The sequence below is a fragment of the Podarcis erhardii genome (assembly GCF_964252035.2).
Source record: "Podarcis erhardii genome assembly, chromosome: 1".
NCBI lineage: Eukaryota > Metazoa > Chordata > Lepidosauria > Squamata > Lacertidae > Podarcis > Podarcis erhardii.
The window spans coordinates 6,333,753-6,357,597 of record NC_138497.1 but is presented as its reverse complement, the minus strand read 5'-3'; the positions used below and the strand labels follow the sequence as shown (position 1 = coordinate 6,357,597).

The window sequence follows — 23,845 nt, the reverse complement described above, 5'->3', positions numbered from 1 at the left end:
CCTATGATCCCTGGCGGCTTTCATTAGGTGTGACTCAGCTCTCGAACATCCATTTTCCAATAGGGCAGTCAACTGACAAAATCATTTTTAGTGTATTAGTCACCGCCTTTCTCCAATTAATCAATTTAATTGAAATCAGTTTCTTTATTATGCAATACCCCAAGCGAGTGCCCTTTCTGAGAGAGGAATTGTGAAAAAACTTTAGATTTAATCAACAAAAGCCATCATTCCCTGTTAGACAGAAAGATCCCTTATTAATATTACTTTCTCTTCTCTCTGCTTTTTTATTCTTTCCCCTTGATCAGTTCGGTGCAGTGTTACTGTTTGAGCCATTAGCCATAACAACATGCGGCGCAGTGTGAAATCTTGGCTAGGCACCAGCCAGTTGCTGATTTAAAAAACACCCGAATGCTAAAGTCCTAATTTACAACACGATCGTGAACAAAACTGAATTTTGCTAGAGGCAGAACAAACAAAGCTACATGACAAGCTACCTAGATGTTTACTGTTAGCAAACTTTCTTAATTTTTTTTTTTTAAGGTAGACCGGTATTCACAGTTATTCAGCGCCCCATGTTTTCCCCATAAAAACTTGCTCTTTAGCATTCATTCATTTAGCGCCCAGGTTTTCTGTGGATTGCTGTTTGCTCCAATTGAGCTTTAAAGAGCAGGCTTTCGCAGGGAAATCTCTGGAGGAAAAGAAGAAGAATTGGGGGTCGATTTCTTACAAATGCAGAACTGGTATTATGTGGTACCTGGAACGGGGATAAGGCTGTAGGGAGACGATTATTTCTCTCAGATAAAACGCCCAAACTTTTTTCAAAGAGGGCCAGATCTGATGAAGTGAACATGCGTGACGGCTGATCAGAGTTGTTGAGCTTTCTTTTGGATTTAAGTTCTTGAGCTTTTTTTACAATTTTACCCCAAAGCTGTTGAACTTTTTTTAGGATTGAAGTTCCTGAGCTTTGGGGGGGGGGATTTTACACAGGGGCCAAATTAAATCGACCAGAGGGCCGGATTAGGTCCCCAAAATGGACTTTGGACATGCCTGCGGCGTAAGCCCATAACTTATGGCATCAACCGTGGCAACTTGCAATGACGGCTTTTTAAAAAGATTAACAGGGTTTAGGGGGAATATTAACCTCCCAGCTTTGGGTTAATAGCAAAACGAAATCTCCATCTAGGTTTGCAATCTTCTGATAAGAGAGAAAGGGGGGGGGCGACACACCACACATTTTTTAAAAACAAATTAACTTTTAATTACAATTGCTTTCACTTGCATTCCAGAACTGTAACTGTATTGGTTCATTGTACTTTTAAAAATTAAAAAAAAAATCATTCTGTATACTTCTTTTTTATTATTATTAAAGATCTTGTTGATTTACAAAAGTGTGTGCAATGTCCCTCTCTCTTATTCCCCCCCCCCCCATGTAACATTTTTACAAAGCGGTTTCATTTGTTGAGACATTAGGAAGAAAAGGGGGAAAGAGGGAGAGGGAGGGAAAGATGAGTGCTCCAAAATCCAACTATTCTAGACAACAACCATACGAGAAATAAGTAAAATAACCAAGCAAGTATTAGAAAGCACCCCAAAATTGGCCTTACTAAACATCTTCCAAGACAATAATGCCCACTTACACCACACCACACATTTTAAATAGCAAAGACAACCAAGTAAAACTGTGGTAGAAAACCTTCCCACATTTTACATGAAGCCTGGATAGCTCAGTGGGTTAGAGCATAGTCCTGATAACACCAAGGTTGCAGGTTTGATCCCTGCATGAGACAGCTGCACATTCCTGCATTCTACAATTCTATGATATTATTATTTTTATTTGCTTGCTACATTAACATCCCACTCTTCCTGCTAATAGCTCAAGGCGGTGTGCGTGCTTCCCTCCCTCCTCGTTCTTACTGTCGCAACCGAGAGATGGTGTCTAGCTCAAGGTCATCGTTTGAATTTCCCAGCTGAGTGCGGGAGCCGAACCCTTGTCTCCCAGGTCCTAATCGGATGCTGGCTGCACACCATGCAAAACAATTTATCAACGCATTGTGTCAGACTTTTGACAGACACTTCCTGGTTCCCTTAATCACAGGGAAGCTCCTCTCTCATGAGCACCGGCTTTTAACATATCCGTCACGGGACCGAGTGAAAGCAATAATTATTCCACCTTTCCCCGTTTAGAGAAACGCCGGGGCTTTGTAAACACAGAGTGGTGTTAATGTGACATTTCCCACCAAGGCTGCAATTACAACCGCAGCTATTCATTAAGATTCAAAGGGATAATGGGGGATAATGAACCAGAGCAGAGTTTGTGCAACTGAGCGGAGGAAAATGAAAATTTGGTTTTCAAAAAAAAGGTGAAAGTGTCGCTAAGATCTCATGAGTCATTCAGAAGCTCAGAAGCTCGTGTGGGAAATTGTAGTCAAATATAACCAGAGGGCACGGAGCTAGTTAATGCATGAAAGGGTTAAGACCACAGAGGTGTATTCCTAGACTCAATAAGGCCACGCCCCTCACCTGGAAGGAAGGAAGTTACGTTTCCTGCTTTTCCTGTTCCCTTTTGCCATGTTAACTCAGCTAGATAGTCATGCCTGAGCCCCCTCTCTACAAGCTCAGATCTGCATGCTCAGAGCTATTTCACTACATTTTGTACCTTATTCACGACAAATACAGACACGCAGGCCTCTGGACTCCACAGGACAATACAGGGCTGGATTTAGGTTTGATGGGGCCCTAAGCTACTGAAGGTAATGGGGCCCTTTATAAGTACGTAAAATATTTAATATAATTATAATATTTATATATAGTATTATAGTAGCAAGTGGGGGTAATAGGGAACTGTACGGGTAAATAATAATACAGTGGTACTTCTAGTTGCAGGGACGTGGGTGGCGCTGTGAGTTAAACCACTGAGCCTAGGGCTTGCTGATCAGAAGGTCGGTGGTTCGAATCCCCACGACGGGGTGAGCTCCCGTTGCTCAGTCCCTGCTCCTGCCAACCTAGCAGTTCGAAAGCACGTCAAAGTGCAAGCAGATAAATAGGTACCGCTCCGGCGGGAAGGTAAACGGCGTTTCCGTGCGCTGCTCTGGTTCGCCAGAAGCGGCTTAGTCATGCTGGCCACATGACCCATAGCCATATCCAGACGTTTCCATATAACATCACTTCCATACATCAAAACAGTCTTAGCGTCATTAATCTTCACCAATCTGCCCCTTTCTCAAAACCTCTGAGGAGATTCACCAGGAATGCAGTCTGGAAACAAGTCCGTTCTTCCTCCCGGCTATAAATCCTTTGGCAAGATGGTGACTCCGAATTAATTGCTGCGCCATTCCCAAAAGCTCTTATTGCTTCTCGGTCTCCATAAAGCATACTTTTGGTTAAAATTTATCTCCACACAGACCTTAATCATCCTGCTTGGGTCAGTTCAACCGATGATTCTAATGAGGAGGGGTTCTTGTAAATCACATAGAAGGAAAGTAAAAAAGGTTCCCCCCCCCCATTCAGCCCCGTTGTCAACATACCCAGCCTTTGGTGTATCTTCATCGTAAAATATTCCTGTTTCTCCAGCCCGTCGTCTTCTTTCGCAGAGGTCACTTAAATTAGCAGACTTCACTCCCCTTCTTCACTTGAAATATGTGCATTTGCTTCTTTTGTAATTAATTATTCCAAATTGCTGCAACTAGTACGCGATCAGAGACAGCGTCCAGGAGAGCCGAGGTCCACACGGGGGCATTCTGCCTAGGGCCCTCACCCTCTTCTTTCGAATTAGGGGGTGATTTATGGGCACAGCAGGCAAGGGCAGTGTTCCCCATTTCCTTGGGGCAACAAGGGAGGCTGCCTACTCCCATAACAGCCTCTTAATTACCCCGTGTGGGTCGGAGAGATGGTATTGTCGGCCATCTTCCAGTGCGCCCCCTAGTGGCCCCCAGTCCTGGCCTTTACATCCCTATACCTTCTTCCAGAAGGCAGAAGCTGAAAGAGATCATTTCTGGGGTGCTTACTACCCTATGCTATCTCTGCCGCTTTCTTATGGCACCTGACAGCATAGATTTAATCTAAGGTGGGAAGAGTGCGCCCAATTATTCTCTCTGCAGTCTTTACAACCCTGGATAGCATTGTTTTTTCCGTGGCCATGCAGCTCCCAAACCACACACACGGACCATAGGTTAATACGCTCTCCTCATCAGGCTTGGCTTTCAGACCCTTGATCACCTTCCTCTGCACACCTTCCAGCTTTCCAATGTCCTTCTTGGCAGCTGGAGGGCACCAGGTTGGAGGAGACTGTGCCACGATCCCCACGGATCAATAAACCTTCTTGGCCAGCCGCTGCTGACAGCAAAATGCCGGGTGGTTCCAAATTGCTAATAGACTAATGGGAAACAGTTTGGAGCTTGGGAAGCGCTTTGATCTCTATTTATCAGGTACCAATGCCAGAACAACCTCTCTGCAAAGACCCGCTCTATCGATTCCGCCTGCTGATTAATGCCGATCTCCAAGTTTTGAAAGGCAACGGCCGCTCGAGGTCAGAGGCAATTATCCTGTTATTGGAAACCCAGAACTACATGGTTTCGTGCATTTTTTTTTTCCTAATGGATTCCAGCGCAACCCTCTCTCGGAGTCTCAGGGCAAACAAAATGTGATTGATTTGTTTACCAAAAAGAAAGGCTTCTGTGGGAGGTTTTCATATCCCTTCCTCTCGAGGTGGCCCACCCACCCCTTCCAAGCTTTTCACACAAAAAGGGCAAAATATCATAAACGGAAGGAAGGTATCGTGATGATAGGAACGTGGTGTGTTGACGTTTGTGCTGCTACGAAGACTTTTCGCAAGACAGCTACATCACACATAATGCTCCTATTTCTGTTCTGGTTTTTTAAATATCATTCCTGGCGGAACTGCACTGGCTACCAGTTAGTTTCCAATTAAAAGTGTTGGTTTCGACCTGCAAAGCCTTGTGAAGTTCAGGACTCCAATAACTCAAGAACCACATCTCCCCTATTATTGTTGTTGTTGTTGTTGTTGTTGCTGCTGCTGCTGCTGCTGCTGCTGCTGCTGCTGCTGCTGTTGTTATTTCCCACATTTTGCCTTGTGCCTTGTGCAGTTCAGGGCCCCAAAAACTCAAGGACCATCTCCCTCCCATATTATTATTATTATTATTATTATTATTATTATTATTATTATTATTCCACCTCACTCTTTCCATTAAAGATATATATATATATATATATTGGCACTTTTTGATGTAAAATACAGTAAGAATCAAACTAGTTTGGAGAACAAGAATATTAAAAAGAACCAAAAGATATAAAAGCAAGAGAAAAAAGATGGGGGGAAATACCTATAAGGCCCTTCATTCTCTTTATATCATATATAGGTAAAGGTAAAGGGACCCCTGACCATTAGGTCCAGTCGTGACCGACTCTGGGGTTGCGGCGCTCATCTCGCTTTATTGGCCGAGGGAGCCGGCGTACAGCTTCCGGGTCATGTGTCCTGCATGACTAAGCCGCTTCTGGCAAACCAGACCAGCGCATGGAAACACCGTTTACCTTCCCACCGGAGCGGTACCTATTTATCTACTTGCACTTTGATGTGCTTTTGAACTGCTAGGTTGGCAGGAGCAAGGACCGAGCAACAGGAGCTCATCCCGTCGTGGGGATTCGAAGCACCAACCTTCCGATCGGTGAGTCCTCTGTGGTTTAACCCACAGTGCCACCCGCATCCCTTATATCATATATATCCTGTCATTTATCCACAAACAGAGATATAGACCTTCTTATCTCCCACCTGGGAGATCCTTTCTACCCTGCTTTTCCTGCAGTGACTCCCCTCCTCTGACTGTCCCCTTCCTGTTTGTGTCCCTCTCAGTCCAATGAAAAGGAATTCTTTCTCCACACCGCCCCCGCCCCTCCCCCCAGCTTTTTATGAACGTTAAAAATACCAAGAGAAAACAAGAGAAATAGGAAATAGAAAAAGAAAACAAACAGAACAGTGGTCCAAACACTGGAAGTCCTTCCCGGCTGTGCACAAACACCGAACATGAGGGCTAGAAGCATGGTTTCATATTTTAAAAAATAAGGGGAAATGATGGACTGGAATGGACAGGTTTGCCCAGCCATATTTAGATGCCTTCCCCAACCCCAAATCCACACAAAACATGCTCCAAACACCTGTAATGTGGCCCCAGTGCAAGGCAAACATCGCAGTATGTCAAATTCCCAAACTGGAGCAGCGTTTCAGTCAGGGTGCTAAACAGGGTGTTGGTTTTCTACACAGCCAAACATCTGGCTTAACTCTGAACTGCTGCCTGAAACATTTACAATGGGGTTTGGGGGTGCGGGTATTCTGTTTGTGAGAATGAATCCCACCCCGGCAAACTTTCAATAATAATAATAATAATAATAATAATAATAATAATAATTTATTATTTATACCCCGCCCATCTGGCTGGGTTTCCCCAGCCACTCTGGGCGGCTTCCAACAAAACACTAAAATACAATAACCTATTAAACATTAAAAGCTTCCCTAAACAGGGCTGCCTTCAGATGTCTTCTAAAAGTTTGGTAGTTATTTTTCTCTTTGACATCTGGTGGGAGGGTGTTCCACAGGGCGGGTGCCACCACCGAGAAGGCCCTCTGCCTGGTTCCCTGTAACTTCGCTTCTTGCAGTGAGGGAACCGCCAGAAGGCCCTCGGCGCTGGACCTCAATGTCTGGGCTGAACGATGGGGGTGGAGACGCTCCTTCAGGTCTCCTGGGCCTTTGAGGCCGTTTAGGGCTTTAAAGGTCAGCACCAACACTTTGAATTGTGCTCAGAAAAGGACTGGGACGGATCGCTGCCGCAAAACTTGCCCGCTGCAGCAGAGAATTCGTGTTGCTTACCTAGTCCTTGGTTCTGTTGTTCCCATTCGATGGCGCTTGGCACTTGGTAGGAGACCCCAGAGAGCTCCCCGGCTGGGTTCTCAAGCCCTTCCAGGGGTTCCTGAGACGCCTCCCCAGGAAGAGTGAAGCTGGACAGGTTAGCGTCGTCGTCCAAGCTTTCGTCCATGGAATTTGGGTCCCTCTCCTCTTCGTTGCCATCGTCTTCCTCATCTTCTTCCTCCTCCGGCTCCTCCTCTTCTTCTTCCTCCTCCTCCTCTTCTTCCTCCTCCTCCTCCTCCTCCTCTTCCTCTAGAAAGGCAGGAGAGAGAAAAACAAGCACAATATTGAGAAAGACACAGCGGTCCATTGATATAATTGGAGTCCGCGAGAGGACAGCATCTATGCAGAAAGGCTGGACAGTTGATGACCATTTTGTTGTGCTAGAGGCCATGCAGGAATCTCAGTTACAGCATCCAGGGCAGATGATGATGATGATGATGATGATGATGATGATGATGATAATAATAATAATAATAATATATTATTTATACCCCGTCTTCACTGGTTCCAATTTGAAAGAGAGGTAGAGCTGGGTATCATCCGCGTACTGGTAGACACCCAGCCCAAACCCCCTGCTGATCTCTCCCAGCGGCTCCATGTAGATGTTAAAAAGCATGGGGGAGAGGACAGAACCTCGAGGCACCCCACAAGTGAGAGCCCAGGGGTCTGAACACTCATCCCCCAACACTACTTTCTGGACATGGCCCAGAAGGAAGGAGCGGAACCACTGTATGACAGTGCCCCCAGCTCCCAGCCCCTCTAGACGGTCCAGAAGGATGTTATGGTCGATGGTATCAAAGGCCGCTGAGAGATCCAGCAGAACATCGACCAGCGCGACCAAGGCGGTTTCAGTCCCATGATGAGGCCTGAATCCCGATTGGAAGGGATCCAAATGGTCCGCATCCTCCTGGCGTGCTTGGAGTTGTTCAGCAACCACCAGCTCAATCACCTTGCCCAAGAATGGAAGATTTGAGACTGGGCGATAGTTGGCCATATTGGCCGGGTCCAAATATGTTTTTTTTAAGAAGCGGTTTAATAACTCCCGTCCCTTTCAGTATTTCCGACCAGGGGATCTCACCCAGAAGCTCCTCAATCTGACATGTTGCAGGATAAAGGAAAAGCCCTCCAGGAAGAACATAAGTCTTTCTGGGCCATACCAATGCCCAATTAGGTCCAGTATCCTGCTCTCAGTGGCCAATCAGATACAGTGGTGCCTCGCAAGACGAAATTAATCCGTTCCGCGAGTCTCTTCGTCTAGCGGTTTTTTCGTCTTGCGAAGCAAGCCCATTGACGGCTTAGCGGATTAGCGCTATTAGCGGCTTAGCGGCTTTTAGCGGCTTAGCGGATCAGCTGATAAGCGGCTTAGCAGCTTAGGAAAAGGGGGGGAGGGGAAAAAACCCGCAGGAACTAGCAAGACATTTTCGTCTTGCGAAGCAAGCCCATAGGGAAATTCGTTTTGCGAAGCGCCACCAAAACGGAAAACCCTTTCGTCTAGCGGGTTTTTCCGTCTTGCGAGGCATTCGTCTTGCGGGGCACCACTGTACCTCTGGGAAGCCCAGAAGTGGGACCCATGAGCAAAGACACCTCTCTTGCAATTCCTTCCAGCAGCTGCTCTTGGGGGCTTCCAACTGTGGAAGCCGAGCAAAGCCATCGTAAGTAGCTAGTATCCATTTCCTCCATGGGGCAGCCCAGCCTGGAGATTTTTTTAAAAAAATTGTTAACAGAGAAATCTGAGGGCTCCCTTGGACAAAAAACAAGGACACCAGCCAGGAATAGCAGAGCAAAACAGCAGCCAGTAGGCTTGGTCTTGATTGAAGACTGTCGCCACAGGACTCCCACCTGCCACCAGGTGGAACAAGATGGAAGCCCCAAACAAAAGAGCCCCAAAACTTTTATCAGCTGCTAATGCCCATGATAGGGACGCAGGTGGCGCTGTGGGTTAAAGCCTCAGCGCCTAGGACTTGCCGATCGAAAGGTCGGCGGTTCGAATCCCTGCGGCGGGGTGCGCTCCCGCTGCTCGGTCTCAGCGCCTGCCAACCTAGCAGTTCGAAAGCACCTCCGGGTGCAAGTAGATAAATAGGGACCGCTTACCCAGCGGGAAGGTAAACAGCGTTTCCATGTGCGGCTCTGGCTCGCCAGATGCAGCTTTGTCACGCTGGCCACGTGACCCGGAAGTGTCTCCGGACAGCGCTGGCCCCTGGCCTCTTGAGTGAGATGGGCGCACAACCCCAGAGTCTGTCAAGACTGGCCCGTACAGGCAGGGGTACCTTTACCTTTAATGCCCATGATACACACCCCCCCCCAAAAAAAAACTACATCACTAATACATCCCGGTTACATCATGAAAGGGGAGGTCTGGTGGCAGTAATCTGAGCATCCTGGCCCCTGCCCCATCGTTCCCCTTGCCCTCCACCAAACACCCATCAAATGTAAACAAAAGAGATATTTACATTTCCCTGTTTCCCAGCCAAGTGAATCACACCCTTTTGTCTTCATCTGGGTTTGTTATTTCTGGAATGGCTACCTGTCTGGCACTCAGGTATCAGGATGCCAGGGATTATCACTCGGGCAGAGGGGCTGCTGAGTAGCTGAGCTCACATGTCTATATGAATTTCTGAAGTTTTCCCAGTGAGCCAGTACATAGAGACATTTATCAGAGAGTTCTTACATTTGGTATCGTGCAGCAAAAGCCCTTTGAACAGATAGGAAGAAAGTGTGACGAAGTGTTTTGTGGGGACAAATCACAAAAGTCACAAAAGTGATTGTGCTTATTTTAGTAGTGGGCTGCATGTGCAACCCCCCAACCTATACAGTGGTGCCTCGCAAGACGAAATTAATCCGTTCCGTGAGGCTCTTCGTATAGCGGTTTCTTCGTCTTGCGAAGCAAGCCCATTGACAGCTTAGCGTATTAGCGCTATTAGCGGTTTAGCGGCTTTTAGCGGATCAGCTGATAAGGGGCTTAGCGGCTTAGGAAAAGGGGGGAAGGGGGGGAAACCCACAGGAACTCGCAAGATATTTCGTCTTGCGAAGCAAACCCATAGGGAAATTCGTTTTGCGAAGCGCCTCCAAAACGGAAAACCCTTTCGTCTAGCGGGTTTTCCGTCTTGCGAGGCGTTCGTCTTGCGGGGGACCACTGTACATAAATTCCTGCAACAATTTTAATCAGGGTCACATGGAGGGAAAGGGTTAAAGGACTGCAGTCCTGATTCTGCTCGAGAAGGGCTGTGCGGCTACTCCCATTTAGGAACAAAACACCAGGCGTATTGATGCAATGACACATTTAACACCATGGTGCTACGAGTGGCAACTAGCCCCTGTCATGGCTGGCTGGGCTGGGTGCTTCCGATGAGTGGGGGGGGGGGCTTCAGCTGGGGAACCCCCCAAGGGAACAAAAAAGAGACAGGAACCACAGTCATTGGGAAGTCTCATCGGGAAGTTGTGGGTTGCTGCAGCCCCATGCTGCCTGGCATTTGGGGCCAGTAGATAGCTCAGCTGGTTAGAGCTTGGTGCCGATAACGCCAAGGTTGCAGGTTCGATTCTCCGTATGGGGCAGCTGCATATTCCTGCAGGGGGTTGGATTTAGATGACCCTGAGGGTCCCTTAGGGACGTGGGAGGTGCTGGGGGTTAAACCACAGAGCCTAAGACTTGCCGATCAGAAGGTCGGCGGTTTGACTCCCCGCAACGGGGTGAGCTCCCGTTGCTTGGTCCCTGCTCCTGCCAACCTAGCAGTTCGAAAGCACGGCAAAGTGCAAGTAGATAAATAGGTACCACTCCGGCAGGAAGGTAAACGGCGTTTCCGTGCGCTGCTCTGGTTCGCCAGAAGCGGCTTAGCCATGCTGGCCACATGACCCAGAAGCTGTGCGCCAGCTCCCTTGGCCAATAAAGTGAAATGAGCGCCACAACCCCAGAGTCGGTCACGACTGGACCTAATGGTCAGCGGACCCTTTACCCTTTACCTTTACAGGGTCCCTTCCAAACCTACAATTCACCGATTCTATGCAGAATGGCTCTGTTTTCTCCTAAAATATTTTGCTCTAACGCTCTGCTCCTGGTTAAATTGCTCAGAAACAATAGGAAACACTGCCATCTCTTGGGCACCAGGAAGCAGTGCAGTCTTCCAGATAAAGTTTCGCCAGCGCAGAGGTTGTCGGCACCTACTGTTTTTTTCGCTCCATAAGACGCACCTCGTTTTTAGAGGGGGAATGCAAGAAAAAAAATATTCTTTAAAGGGAGCTCTGAGCAGAGCCTGTATGCATCCCAGGCTCTGCTCAGCACTCCCTTTCACAAGCCGTGTGAAGTTTGTGTGCGGCGCTTGCAGGCTTTTCCCTGAGGAGGGAGGAAAGCCCCCAAGAGCCGCACACACGCTCCACACGGCTCTTTAAAGGGAGCGCAGCACCCTTTAAAGGGAAGGGAATGAGGGGTTAAGCCAGAAGCTAGAACAGCAAGAGGGAGTGCTGCGCAGCATTGCCTCTCGCTGTTCTGGCTTCTGGGATAGCTGCGCAGCCTGCATTCGCTCCATAAGATGCACACACATTTCCCCTTACTTTTTAGGAGGGGAAAATTGCATTTTATAGAGCAAAAAATAGGGTAACTGCAAGCAGAAATGCAACAAAATTGGAACCATAGAATTGTAGAGCTGGGCTAGGGTTTCCTAGTCCAACACAGGGAACTTTTGGTCCAACGCAGGTCTCGAACCTGCAACCCTGAGATTAAGAGTCTCGTGCTCTACCGACTGAGCCAAAGGTTCCTTTAAACAACCTCCTTTACTGAATATTCATCCTGGTTTTCTCGACACAAAGCTTGTGCGTTCATTCGGATTTGCATGCAGGGATTATTCGCCAGACGAGGGGCTGTGTGGTATTGCGGTTAGAGCATCAGAGGAGAATCTGGGAGGCCAGGGTTCAAATTCTTACTTGGCCATAAAGCTCACTGTGGAAGGTCAATATTCAATGGCATCTCAAGGTAGGGCTGGGAAATATTCCCTGCCTGACACCCTAGAGAGCCACTACCAGCACAGGCAGCCCTGAGCAAGATTAGACTGGGCTGCATCAATAGGAGTATAGCATCTAGATCAAGGGAAGTAATAGTGCCACTGTATTCTGCTCTGGTCAGACTTCACCTGGAGTACTGTGTCCAGTTCTGGGCACCACAGTTCAAGAAGGACACTGACAAACTGGAACGTGTCCAGAGGAGGGCAACCAAAATGGTCAAAGGCCTGGAAACGATGCCTTATGAGGAACGGCTAAGGGAGCTGGGCATGTTTAGCCTGGAGAAGAGGAGGTTAAGGGGTGATATGATAGCCATGTTCAAATATATAAAAGGATGTCACATAGAGGAGGGAGAAAGGTTGTTTTCTGCTGCTCCAGAGAAGCAGACACAGAGCAATGGTTCCAAACTACAATAAAAAAGATTCCACCTAAACATTAGGAAGAACTTCCTGACAGTAAGAGCTGTTTGACAGTGGAATTTGCTGCCAAGGAGTGTGGTGGAGTCTCCTTCTTTGGAGGTCTTTGACAACCATATGTCAGGAGTGCTCTGATGATGTTTCCTGCTTGGCAGGGGGTTGGACTCGATGGCCCTTGTGGTCTCTTCCAACTCTAGGATTCTAGGATTCTAGACAATGGTCTGATTCAGTATCAGGCAGTTTTCATACATCACACAAGACCCTGCCTTTCACACAAGTTTGGGATTCTTTGGGTGCTGTTTGAAAATGCAGGGAGAGAGAGAGAAGGTAGAAGTTTGCTGAGCCAAACGACCTTCTTTGCAAACTCATTTTCATTTTCAACAGCACTGCAGAGAATCAGCAGAACGTTTGCTTTTTGGAAAACAGTTTGTAATTAGGGCTCAGATGGCCTTCTAATTCTTTTCTCTTCGTATACATGCATCTCCCTCCCAATGATTTGCATTCAGAACAAAAACGTTCTTACTTTTTGCATCTTTTTTTTAAAAAAAAGAAGATTGAGAGGCCGCACGGGAAAGCCTCCGTTGAAAGACATATGTAGATTCATGTAGAATTGGGAGGGGGAGACACCTGTGCCCCCCCCCCACGTTTCTTTGTTTGTTTTATTGTATATGCCACCATTCATACATAGATCTCAGTGCGGTTCACAATATGTTGTTGGACTACAACACCCATCATCCATGATCACCGGCTGTATTGGCTGGCGATGATGGGAGCATTTTCAGGCTGAGGAAGCCAGTGTTTGTCCATAGACTAAACGCTTCTGATGCAACGAAACACCGTGACGGAAACCAGAACGCATGGAAACGCCGTTTACCTTCCCGCTGGAGCGGTACCTATTTATCTACTTGCACTGGCGTACTTTCGAATTGCTAGGTTGGCAGGAGCTGGGACCGAGCAACGGGAGCTTATCCCGTCACGGGGATTCGAACTGCCGACCTTCTGATCAGCAAGCCCAAGAGGCTCAAACCACAGCGCCACCCACATCCCTACCTGTACTGTGCTCTTTTTTGGTGCCTACTGAAAACACTTTTGTTTAGACAAGCCTATCCAGATGCTTTTTATTTGTTGTTTGTTTAATATGGGTTCTTATCTTTTTGAATAATAGGTAAAGGTAAAGGTAAAGGTAAAAGGACCCCCTGACCTTTAGGTCCAGTCGTGACCAACTCTGGGGTTGCGCGCTCATCTCGCTCTATAGGCCGAGGGAGCCGGCGTACAGCTTCCGGGTCATGTGGCCAGCATGACTAAGCCGCTTTTGGCGAACCAGAGCAGCACATAGAAACACCGTTTACCTTCCAGCTGGAGTGGTACCTATTTATCTACTTGTACTTTAACGTGCTTTTGAACTGCTAGGTTGGCAGGAGCAGGGACCGAACAACGGGAGCACACCCTGTCTTGGGGATTCGAACCGCCGACCTTCTGATCGGCAAGTCCTAGGCTCTGTGGTTTAACCCACAGAGCCACCCACGTCCCTTTTGAATAATAGCACACTAATAATAATAATAACAATAATTTATTTATACCCTGCCCATCTGGCTGGGTTTATCCAGCCACACTCCCTTCCCAATGTTTGCAGCAACAGTTTTCAGAAGCATTACTGCTTCCAGCACACACACACACACACACACACACAGCCACAAACCACCCATTAGGCTGCAGCGGTTCTTAATAAGTTGCTTGGGAGAAACCAGTCCTTGGAACGAATCCTGCTCAGAAGCCCATTAGCACATTAATTATAAGAGCCCAAATGGGATGCTGGTTATTATATCAAAGGAACAAGCCTGCAGCGCAGTCCAAAGAGTGATTGCTAATTGGAAGAACAAGCAGGAAACAAGTCCAGTCCTACCCTCAAGCAAAGAAAATCATAATTGGAATGTCCTATTTCTCTCTCTCTCTCCATGATTCATAGTCCATCTGTCCCACTAGGGCCCAGGCAGGTAACAGCTTTCATAACACCGTTCTGGTGAACATGTTGTAAACGAGAGCTGATGTAGAACAGCCACGAAGAGCAGGAACTGGGCTCAGCCTTCCCCAACTCAGTGCTCTCCAGATGTTTCAAGCTGCTGCTGCAGCCACCATGGCCAGGATTTTTTGGGGGGTTGGGAGTCGTGCTCCGCAACAGGCTTCCACCCTGGCTACCCCAGTTCTACTCAACTGCTTGTTTACAAAGCTATTGTAACACCAACCTTACTGTATGCTTGCGAAACATGGACCACTTATAAATGCCATCTCCAACTCCTCAAAAGATTCCTGGTGTCTCCAAAAAAATGTACACATCACTTGGGAAAACAGGCAAACTAATGCCAGTGTACTGGAAGAAGCAAAGATCACCAGTGTCGAAGCAACAGTTCTTCAACATCAACTCCGTTGGACTGGTCATGTTGTGTGGATGCCTGATTATCGTCTTCCAAAGCAACTACTCTGTTCCAAACTTTAAAATGGAAAGTGTAATGCTGGTGGTCAACAAAAGAGGTTTAAAGACTCTCTCAAGGCAAATCTTTTTTAAAAATGTAGTATGAATACTGACAACTGGGAAACACTGGCCTGCGAGCGCTCCAGTTGGAGAACAGCCTTCACCAAAGGTGTCATGGGCTTTGAAGACACTCAAACTCAGGACGAAAGGGAGAAACGTGCTAAGAGGAAGGCACGCTTGGCAAACCCTCACCATGATCAATTCCCACCCAGAAACCTATGTCCCCACTGTGGAAGGATGTGTGGATCCAGAATTGGCCTCCACAGTCACTTACGGACTCATTTGTCAGGTGTGCATGCAGGAGCCAGGCCCCGTGACCAATAGGACTCTGCAGGACTGGGGCCTTCCTAAGTTTGTTCTGAAGAGGCAAGGTGTGGCCACACAGGTGAGGCCGATTGGTAACTCACAGCAGCTGATGGCAAGAACTGGGAAGGGATATAAGGTTAGCATTTCCCTTCGGCTCTTTGCCACAGCAACATGCTTCCTGATCCTTGAACCTCAGCTTCTTGACTCCTTGCTCCTCAATCCTCAGACCCCTGACTTCGTGACTCCTTGCTTCCTGACCCTCAGACCCTTGGTTTCTTGACTCCTGGCTCTCTGACCCTCGGACTCTTGGCTTCCTGACTCCTGGCTTCTGGACCCCTGTTCCTGCTCCCACCCCGCCATCTTGCCCCCGGTCCTGAAGTCCCCTGCAGGGACTTTGATCGCCCGTGAACCGGACGGTGACATCATTGTTAAAACTGTGTTTATGGAAGACAATCTTACTCAGCTACGAGGGATCGCCAAAGAAGAAGAAGACTGGGTAGAGGTGAATGGTGTTCAGTAAAACTAGGAATGCTGTGCATAGTTAAACTATGGAATTCCCTCCCACAGGGATAACCACCAATCTGGAAAGTTTTAAAAGTGGGCTGGACAAAATCAGGGAGGACAAACTGCCCATGGCTACTAGCCAGGATGGTGTTCCTATGCCTCCATGGTTGAAAAGCAAAAGAGGTTTTTTTGTGCTTGGGTTCCCCACAGGCATCTAGTTGGCCTCTGTGAGAACAGAGTGCTGGACTAGATGGGCCACTAGAAGATTCAGCTGATTCTTCTACTTTATTTCCTGTTAAATCCCTTTATCAATATAAGTTTTTATTAAGACCTTTCCTAATATATTACAGTAAAAGAGCAACTAATCTAAACAAAAACATAAAAAGGGGGGATCGTCTTTCGCAGATAAATCTCAACTTTTTTATTTTTTTTATTTTATTATTATTACTCTTTTATTTTGACAAAGTAATAAGAATAAATAAGAATAAAAATGTGCACCCCACCACTGAGACCATTCCATTGGAACTATGCAACCTCCCATAATTTCAACACCTCTTGCGATGGTTTGACCCCTTTCTGTTTTAACAGTACAAATTCTACAAACACCCTCCATATCTCCTCAAAATCATTTCTCCTGCGTATTCCCCGTCTTACCTTAATGGCACATGTTGATTTATGATTAATAGCTACCGTCTTTTTCGCTCTTTTTCCCCCCTCCAAAAATTAAGGGGAAATGTGTGTGCGTCCTGTGGAGCGAATGCAGGCTCCTTGGCTTCAGCGATAGCAACGCGAAGCCTCCGAAGCGCAGAGGGAGTGCTCCCTCCATGCTCCAGAGACTTCGCGTTGCTTTCGCTGAAGCCTGGAGAGCGAGAGGGGTCACTGCGCTCCGGGGGCTTCGGGTTCCTTTTGCTGAAGCGGGGAAAGCAAGACTCTCCTGGCTTCAGCAGAGAGGGAGAGCTGCGCGGCGCCCCTTCAGCCAAGCGGGAGGAGAAATGTAAGCGGCTCCGTTTCTCCTGCGGCTTCACTGAAGGGGCGCTGAGCAGAGAGGGGGGGATTTTTTTTTTTTTCTTGTTCTCCCCCTCTTAAAACAAGGTGCGTCCTATGGTCGGGTGCGTCCTATAGAGCGAAAAATACAGGGTATCCCACACCTCTTGCTAAATCTTAACTTGTCCCATACAGAGGAAGATGGACCCCACCAGCTCTCACCTTTCTTCTCCCATCTTCCTATCCCGGGAGATCTCTTCTTCCCTGCCTCTCACACAAGGTCCTTTGACAACTATCCATCACTTCTCCACACGTTAACAAACAGAGGTGTTTTCCATCAGCTACTCCCTGATCCGTTCGGCTGGAGGTACCAGGGTCTGACTGTGTGCACCTTCTGTGTGCAGAACGTAAGCCCTACTGTCCTGTCTTAGTCAGGCATCCTTGCCTTCCAGAGCCAGCATTCTGAGTGGTCTTTACCTCCAAAGTAAAGCAGAGAGCTTTTAAGCACAGGGGCTCTGAGATGCTCCTCTCGCGAGATCTCACGGGGGCTGTTCGAGCTCCTGTGAGATCTCACAAGAGCATCCCAGTGACCCGCGCTGAGTGGGACTTGCGCAGTAAGCAAGGAGGAGAGTTCAAAAGCTCTTCCCACACCGGGAAAACTCAGTGCCAAAAGAGCTGAAATGTGTGCATGTAATCTGGACAATTTCAACCGGTGGAAAGTCAAAACGCACAAGTTAACTGAGACTGTACTGGACCTGGGAACACGATAAGCTTCCTTATACCGAAGTCAAACCGACGGTCCACCAGACGTGAGTGTTGTCCACCTAGTGTTTCTCAAACTTAGGTCCCCAGCTGTGGTTGGACTACAACTCCCATCATCACCAGCTAGCAGGGATCATGGGAGTTGTAGTCCAACAGTAGCTGGGGAACCAAGCTTGCAAAACACTGACTCTCCAGGCAGGAGAGTTTCTCTCGGCCCTACGTGCAGATGCTAATAGGGACTGAACCCAGGACCTTCTGCACATAGAGCAGGTGGTCTGGTGCTGAGATCCAAGGCCTTAACATAGATACCTTCTGATTCCAGCCTATCCAGCTCATAGGTTGCAGCCGTGGTGATCCGATGCGTGGCTGGGACAGTGGTCCTCTTCGTCAAGGACGCCAAGGTCGGCGGAACTGTCATGGCTTCGGTCGCTCCCAGAATCCCTTCGTCCTGCGCTCTCCGGTCCCCCAGAGTTGCAGGAAAGCCGGCAACAGAAACATCCTCCTCCTCCTCTCCGCTAAGGGCAGTGACGGACCCTGTGCAAGAGGAAGAGAAAACAAGAGATTGGTGTGTACCCGACACCCACACCGATAATGAGCACAAACCCATGTGTGATCTCATTTTTATTTTTTACTTCTTCCGTCTTGTTGTGTTGTTATAGTTTAATCCTTGTTTGGCTGATTCTTTTATTATTTCCTTGCTTACCCCTGCACAAGGGGAACAGGGGGGACAGGGGAATTTGAAATATTATTTATAATATAAAAGCTTTAACATAAAATTTCTAACTGTGTTGTGTTTGTATACAGCAAAGAGAAGTTTAGAGTAATTAGGTATATTTCAATTTAGTTAATTATGTAATAGGTTTATGTTAGAAAAGGAATATGGATGTTGAATTTGATGTTTGTAATTTTTCTTTTTTTCGGTTTTGGAAATAAATAAAAAAAGGATAATGAGCACAAACTAGCCCAAGAGCATCACTCACAAGCAACATTCAGGGTGGCAGAAAAGGATATGTTGTTTATTAATATCCTTCCTAACATGCGTTGGCAAGTTTCTTTATGTAGCAGAGTTTACATTCCCCCTTTTATATGCACAGCAGATAGCTGGTTGCAGGCTTGTGTAAGCCTCTCACTATTATACAATTCAATATTGAATTGTATGTTCCTGGTAAGTTCCCTTTAATCGCTCTTAAAAGAATAACGACACGACAATCTTATTCAAAGTCAATAAAAGAAGTTTACTCACATCAGTTCACAGTTGGATTCCTGAAGGCAGATTTAAGTTACAAATATATACATGAGGATCTACCCCATATGGAGGAATAATCCCAGTGCTCCTGAGAAGCTAGCAGAGTATTCCTAGCTAAGAAGCTGGTCAAACGAAGAAGTGAAAAAGAGGGAGAGAGTGCTGCGTGACTTGTCCTTTTGTTACCTGGGCAGGTAAGGTTACACCCACCTTCTATCACATGCAAAAGGAAGGATGCTCCAGCCAGGAGGAAACAGGAAGTTTTCGACTGGCTGGACCAAACATTACCCGGCATGTCTTCTCTAGCATTACAAGGAATGTTGTACTTGACTGCTCTCAGTGGATTACATCCCACAGATGCTATTAACTAAGGCAACTTTATTGCATACTAGAGTTTAGGAACAAAGTATTCTCCCAAAGGATTTGTCATCATCATGAGTCAGTCGTCCTGGTTCAGGCTGAGCTGTCCTGCCTAGTCTGGCATTCTCTTCTGAGGAGCAGCCAGACAGAGTATTTGTTTGCTGCATTTATCTTCTTTTAATTTCCTTTAGTGATCTGAGTTGTGCTTTTTTCGGGGAGGGGGGGGGGATAAAGAATGAGCTGCCGGCATGCGTATCTTGATAAAAGTGCTGTGGCTGCCATCCCAAAATGGCTGGAACAGGGAGCAAAAAAATTTGAGACCAGTGAGTCACCAAAAATAAAGGCATAAACATATACCGTATTTTTTGCTCTATAAGACACACTTTTCCCCTCCTAAAAAGTAAGGGGAAATGTGTGTGCATCTTATGGAGCAAATGCAGGCGGGAGGCTCTGCTCAGCTGCCCTTCTCCCTCCTAGGGGAAAACCCTCCGCACACTCTTTAAAGGGAGCATGGCTCTTGGGGGAGCCTGCCTCCCGCTGCCTGGGAGAGGCTGCACGCGGCTATCCCATAATCCAGAACAGCAAGAGGCTATCCCAGAAGCCAGATCCCTCTTGTTGTTCTGGCTTCTGGGATTCAGATTTTTTTTTCTTGTTTTCCTCCTCCAAAACCTAGGTGCGTCTTATGGATCGAAAAATACGGTACCAGTCGAGTAAACACAGCGCACAACAGACGTACTGAAAGGCATCGCTCATTCTCTTTTTCAGTTTTCCCATTTCTGCAAGATCCAAAGGATGTTATGCCAACAGGGTTAACATGTCCCAGGTGTTGGTATTATCAACAAAAAATGTTGATACGATTCTGCTCTCCTTACCTATTTTTTTTTTATAATAATATTTATTAATTTTATAAAACAAAAATCAACATAGATAACAACATGATCTTTCTCATTAACCACGTTTCATTCTCATCTTTGGACTTCCTCACATCTCTTGTTCCTGCCTTCTAAGCACATAAATTTTCCTAGCAAATTATTCACTTAGTTCAGTTTGTATCATATAATTATCCAATATTAAATCTCAAATCTTAGAATGTAAATCACTCTTAAAGTCTTAGAATTAGAAAGACCTAATTCTAGCATATTGTTCATCCAAAATTTGTCTTTTCTTTCAGTCACATTTAAATTTATATTCTTTGTTACTAATTTGTTGGAATCCTCTTATTGCAGATCTTACATCTTTTTTAACATTCATACAATTTACAGTGTTTTTGTAAATAGTCCTTAAATTTCTTCCAATCCTCCTCCACCAGTTCTTCTCCCAGGTCTCGGATTCTGCCAGTCATCTCTGCCAGTTCCATATAGTCCATCAGTTGCATCTGCCAATCTTCCAGTGTGGGCAAATCTTGGGTTTTCCAGCTTTTAGCGATGAGTATCCTTGCTGCTGTTGTGGCATACATAAAAAAGGTTCGGTCCTTCTTTTGCACACTCTGGTCAACAATGCCCAAAAGGAAGGCCTCTGGTTTCTTAAGAAAGCTGCTCTCCTTACCTATTAAGTACAATGGAAGTCTTCCAGCGGGTGGGATAAACACGAAAAGCTCCTCCACCTTTGATTGTATCATGCCCTAACTAACAAATTGCATTTCAATGGGGGGGGGGGGGAGTAAGGTTCGACACTTAGTCAGGAAAACCAAGATGCACAAATATAAGATGGGGGACACCTGGCTTGCCAGTAGTACACGTGAAAGGGATCGAGAGCTCTTTACAGATCGCAAGCTGAACACGAGTCAACACTGATTAGGATGGAGGAATTGAGGGGATACTCATCACGTTGGCAGAAGACACCAAACTGGGAGGGGTAGCTGATGCTGCAGAAGAGAGAACCGGGATTCAAGATGACCTTAACAGATTGGAGAACTGGGCCTGAACTAACAAAATGAATTTCAATGGGGACAAATGTAAGGTTCTGCACTTAAGGCAGGAAGAACCAGCTGCACAAATATAGGGTGTGGGACACATGGCTTACTAGCAGTACATGTGAAAAGGATCTAGGGGACTTGGTGGACCACAAGCTGAACATGAGTCCGCAGTGTGATGCAGAAGCAAAACAAGCTGATTCTATTCTAGGCTGCATCAACAGAAGGGAAGTCATAGTGTTACTCTATTCTGCCTTAGTCAGACCACACCTGGAATACTGTGTCCAGTTCTGGGCACCACAGTTTAAGAAGGAGGTTGACAAGCTGGAAGGTGTGCAGAGGAGGGCGACCAAGATGATCAAGGATCTGGAAACCAAGCCTGAGGAGGAATGGTTGAAGGAGCTGGGTATGTTTAACCTGGAGGAGAGGAGTGAGAAGATATATGAGAGCCATCTCATATCAGGAGGTTAAGGGGTGATATGATAGCCATGTTCTAATATATAAAAGGATGTCACATAGAGGAGGGAGAAAGGTTGTTTTCTGCTGCTCCAGAGAAGCGGACATGGAGCAATGGCTCCAAACTACAAGAAAGAAGATTCCACCTAAACATTAGGAAGAACTTCCTGACAGTAAGAGCTGTTGGACAGTGGAATTTGCTGCCAAGGAGTGTGGTGGAGTCTCCTTCTTTGGAGGTCTTTAAGCAGAGGCTTGACAACCATATGTCAGGAGTGCTCTGATGGTGTTTCCTGCTTGGCAGGGGGTTGGACTCAATGGCCCTTGTGGTCTCTTCCAACTCTATGATTCTATGATTCTATGAAATATCTCAAGGGCTGTCACACAGAAGAGGGAGCAGTTTTGTTTTCTCCTGCTCTGGGGGGTACTGAACCTATGTAGTCAAGTTACAAGACAGAAGATTCTGACTAAACTAAGAGGTGTTTGACAGTTGAACGAACTGGAGGAACTGGAATTGGAGGTTTTTATATATGCCCAGCATGTCTATGGAAGGAAAAGAAGAGATCCCCAAACAAGAGGGCTTGGAAATGACATGGAACTTTGCAGTTTGCTCCTCATCCTGTGTCATTATAACCTTCGGGGGCATCTCCTTCCCTTCCCCTTGGGCTCCAAAGGGTAGGACTCGAACCCATGGCTTCAAGTTACAAGAAAGGAGATTCCAGCCAAACATCAGGAAGAAATTTCTACGCCAGAAGCTCAGCTCTGCCCTCGCCGGTCCTGGAAGGAGCCTTTAAAAAAGTCCCATACACTCAGAGACTTTGCGCCTGTTCATTGGGGGATATAGGAAGTCCAGAGCACTTGTTCTTTAGATGTCCCTTTTATGAAGAGGCACGTAGTGAGACTATTGGACTTCCGGGTTACCGCCATCGACTAATGGTGGATTCCCTCCGAGCTCCGGAGGGAATCGGCTCCGCAGGATCGGGTCTTGTCCGCGGCGGCGACGCGGGGACCCTTAAAAATCACAGGCGTGGATGCCTGTGAGCGTGGTGACTCGGTGGGCACCATTTGCGCCCCCCCAAGCTGCGAAGGAGCCTTTTTAAAGGCTCCAGAACGGGGACGGGGTGCGGCACGGTGCTGTGAGTAGACTGCTCCTTCTGCGGAGTGAAGCCGCAAGCCATTGTCGGAGAGCGCTGACTTTTTCCTTGGAACAACTGGACTTTAAAGCAACAACCCGTGAGTAATACGGAAATTGGAATTTAAAGAAATTTTTGTTGAATCAGGAACGAGTCCCCCCCCCCCTTTGTAAATAACCTAAAGCAAAGGACCTGCCATCTAAGGTCGAGAGAATCCTCTTTTTTTCTTTTTTTCTAAAAGACTTTAACTTTCACGGTTTGACATTATAAGAAACTTTACTGGAGGATAAAAGATTAACTTTGGGAGCTGAAGTTTGACCCCCCCCCCCTCGACCCAGGAGCGTCCCGTGAGAGAGCCTGTTGATGAAGTATTCGAGAGTTTGACAGCTGTCAAGTTAGCTGTCAGAAGGAAAAAGAGAACTTTGTTTCTGTTGTTTCTGCTGGTTATATTGGTTACAATTTGTTGAAAATAAGGAAGGGCTGATACAAACTAACTTGATTTTTGGATTTTGAGCTGAAAGGTACATTAAGGAACCAAAATCCCCCTAGAGGGGATTTAGGGACATTACAAGAATGGCTGGAGGAGGGAAAATCCAGGCTGAATAGGATAGAGCATTTGTTCTCTTGGGAAAGTTACAAGGCCAAATCGATGTTTTGGCTACAAACGTCACAACTCTGGACTTAACAGTAAACAACATGGTTAAATCTGATAAGAAGCAGGAAGCCTATTCAATTGGACAATTAGAGAAACTTGAGAGCCATGAGAATATGGAGAATGAGACTTATGTCCCCTCTGAAGAAAAGGAAGGAGGAGCTGTAATTTTGCAGATGTTAAAGGAGAGCTACAATTTGTGGCCTGACATGATGGCAACAAAGGAAAATAAAAACCTGATGTGGAAAGCCTGGCCTGAATTGGAAAGCGGAAAACTGAGAGATCTCCTTATGTGGAGATCTGAAGACCGAAGGATTATAAATTTGACTAAGGTGGAAGTTGGAGCTTTGGGGACATTTGGACTTGAAAGGAGTATGAAACAAGATTTGGAGTACCCCATAGGCCTTACTTTTAAGTATGGAGGTCTGGCTGGAAGAAACATGGATCCTGTTGGGCCGGAGCCTCTCCGAGATTTGGGGTTTAACATTAAGGACTATCAAAAAGACCGGCAGAGAGGAATTGAAAGAGATTTAAGAGCCTCGGATGTGAGATCTCCAGGCTAAACAGTATATTGAGACTGATGGACACTTGATGGGGACTGAAACCGGGAAAGGGGTGGGTGGAGTCTGGGAATCCAAAGGGTATATAATTATAACTTGCTTTGTTTATATTTTGTTTTGCTATC

The 23,845-nt window shown here is 46.6% G+C and overlaps 1 protein-coding gene across 5 annotated transcripts in view; it reads right to left on the bottom strand.

The window, feature by feature from the left end:
* The window catches only part of ARMH4 (armadillo like helical domain containing 4), a 60,429-nt gene that overhangs the window by 11,214 nt on the left and 25,370 nt on the right, over positions 1-23,845 (bottom strand). For 2 of the 5 annotated variants that reach the window (XM_081860635.1, XM_081860632.1), the window contains 2 exons: positions 17,717-17,941; positions 6,878-7,165 (listed from right to left, as the gene is read on the bottom strand). In XM_081860635.1, coding sequence (XP_081716761.1) covers positions 6,878-7,165; positions 17,717-17,941 — 513 coding nt within the window. Of the gene's footprint in view, positions 1-6,877; positions 7,166-16,878; positions 17,172-17,708; positions 17,942-23,845 lie in introns of those variants that run through there. The other 3 variants (XM_081860634.1, XM_081860633.1, XM_081860636.1) reach the window with 3 other exon arrangements.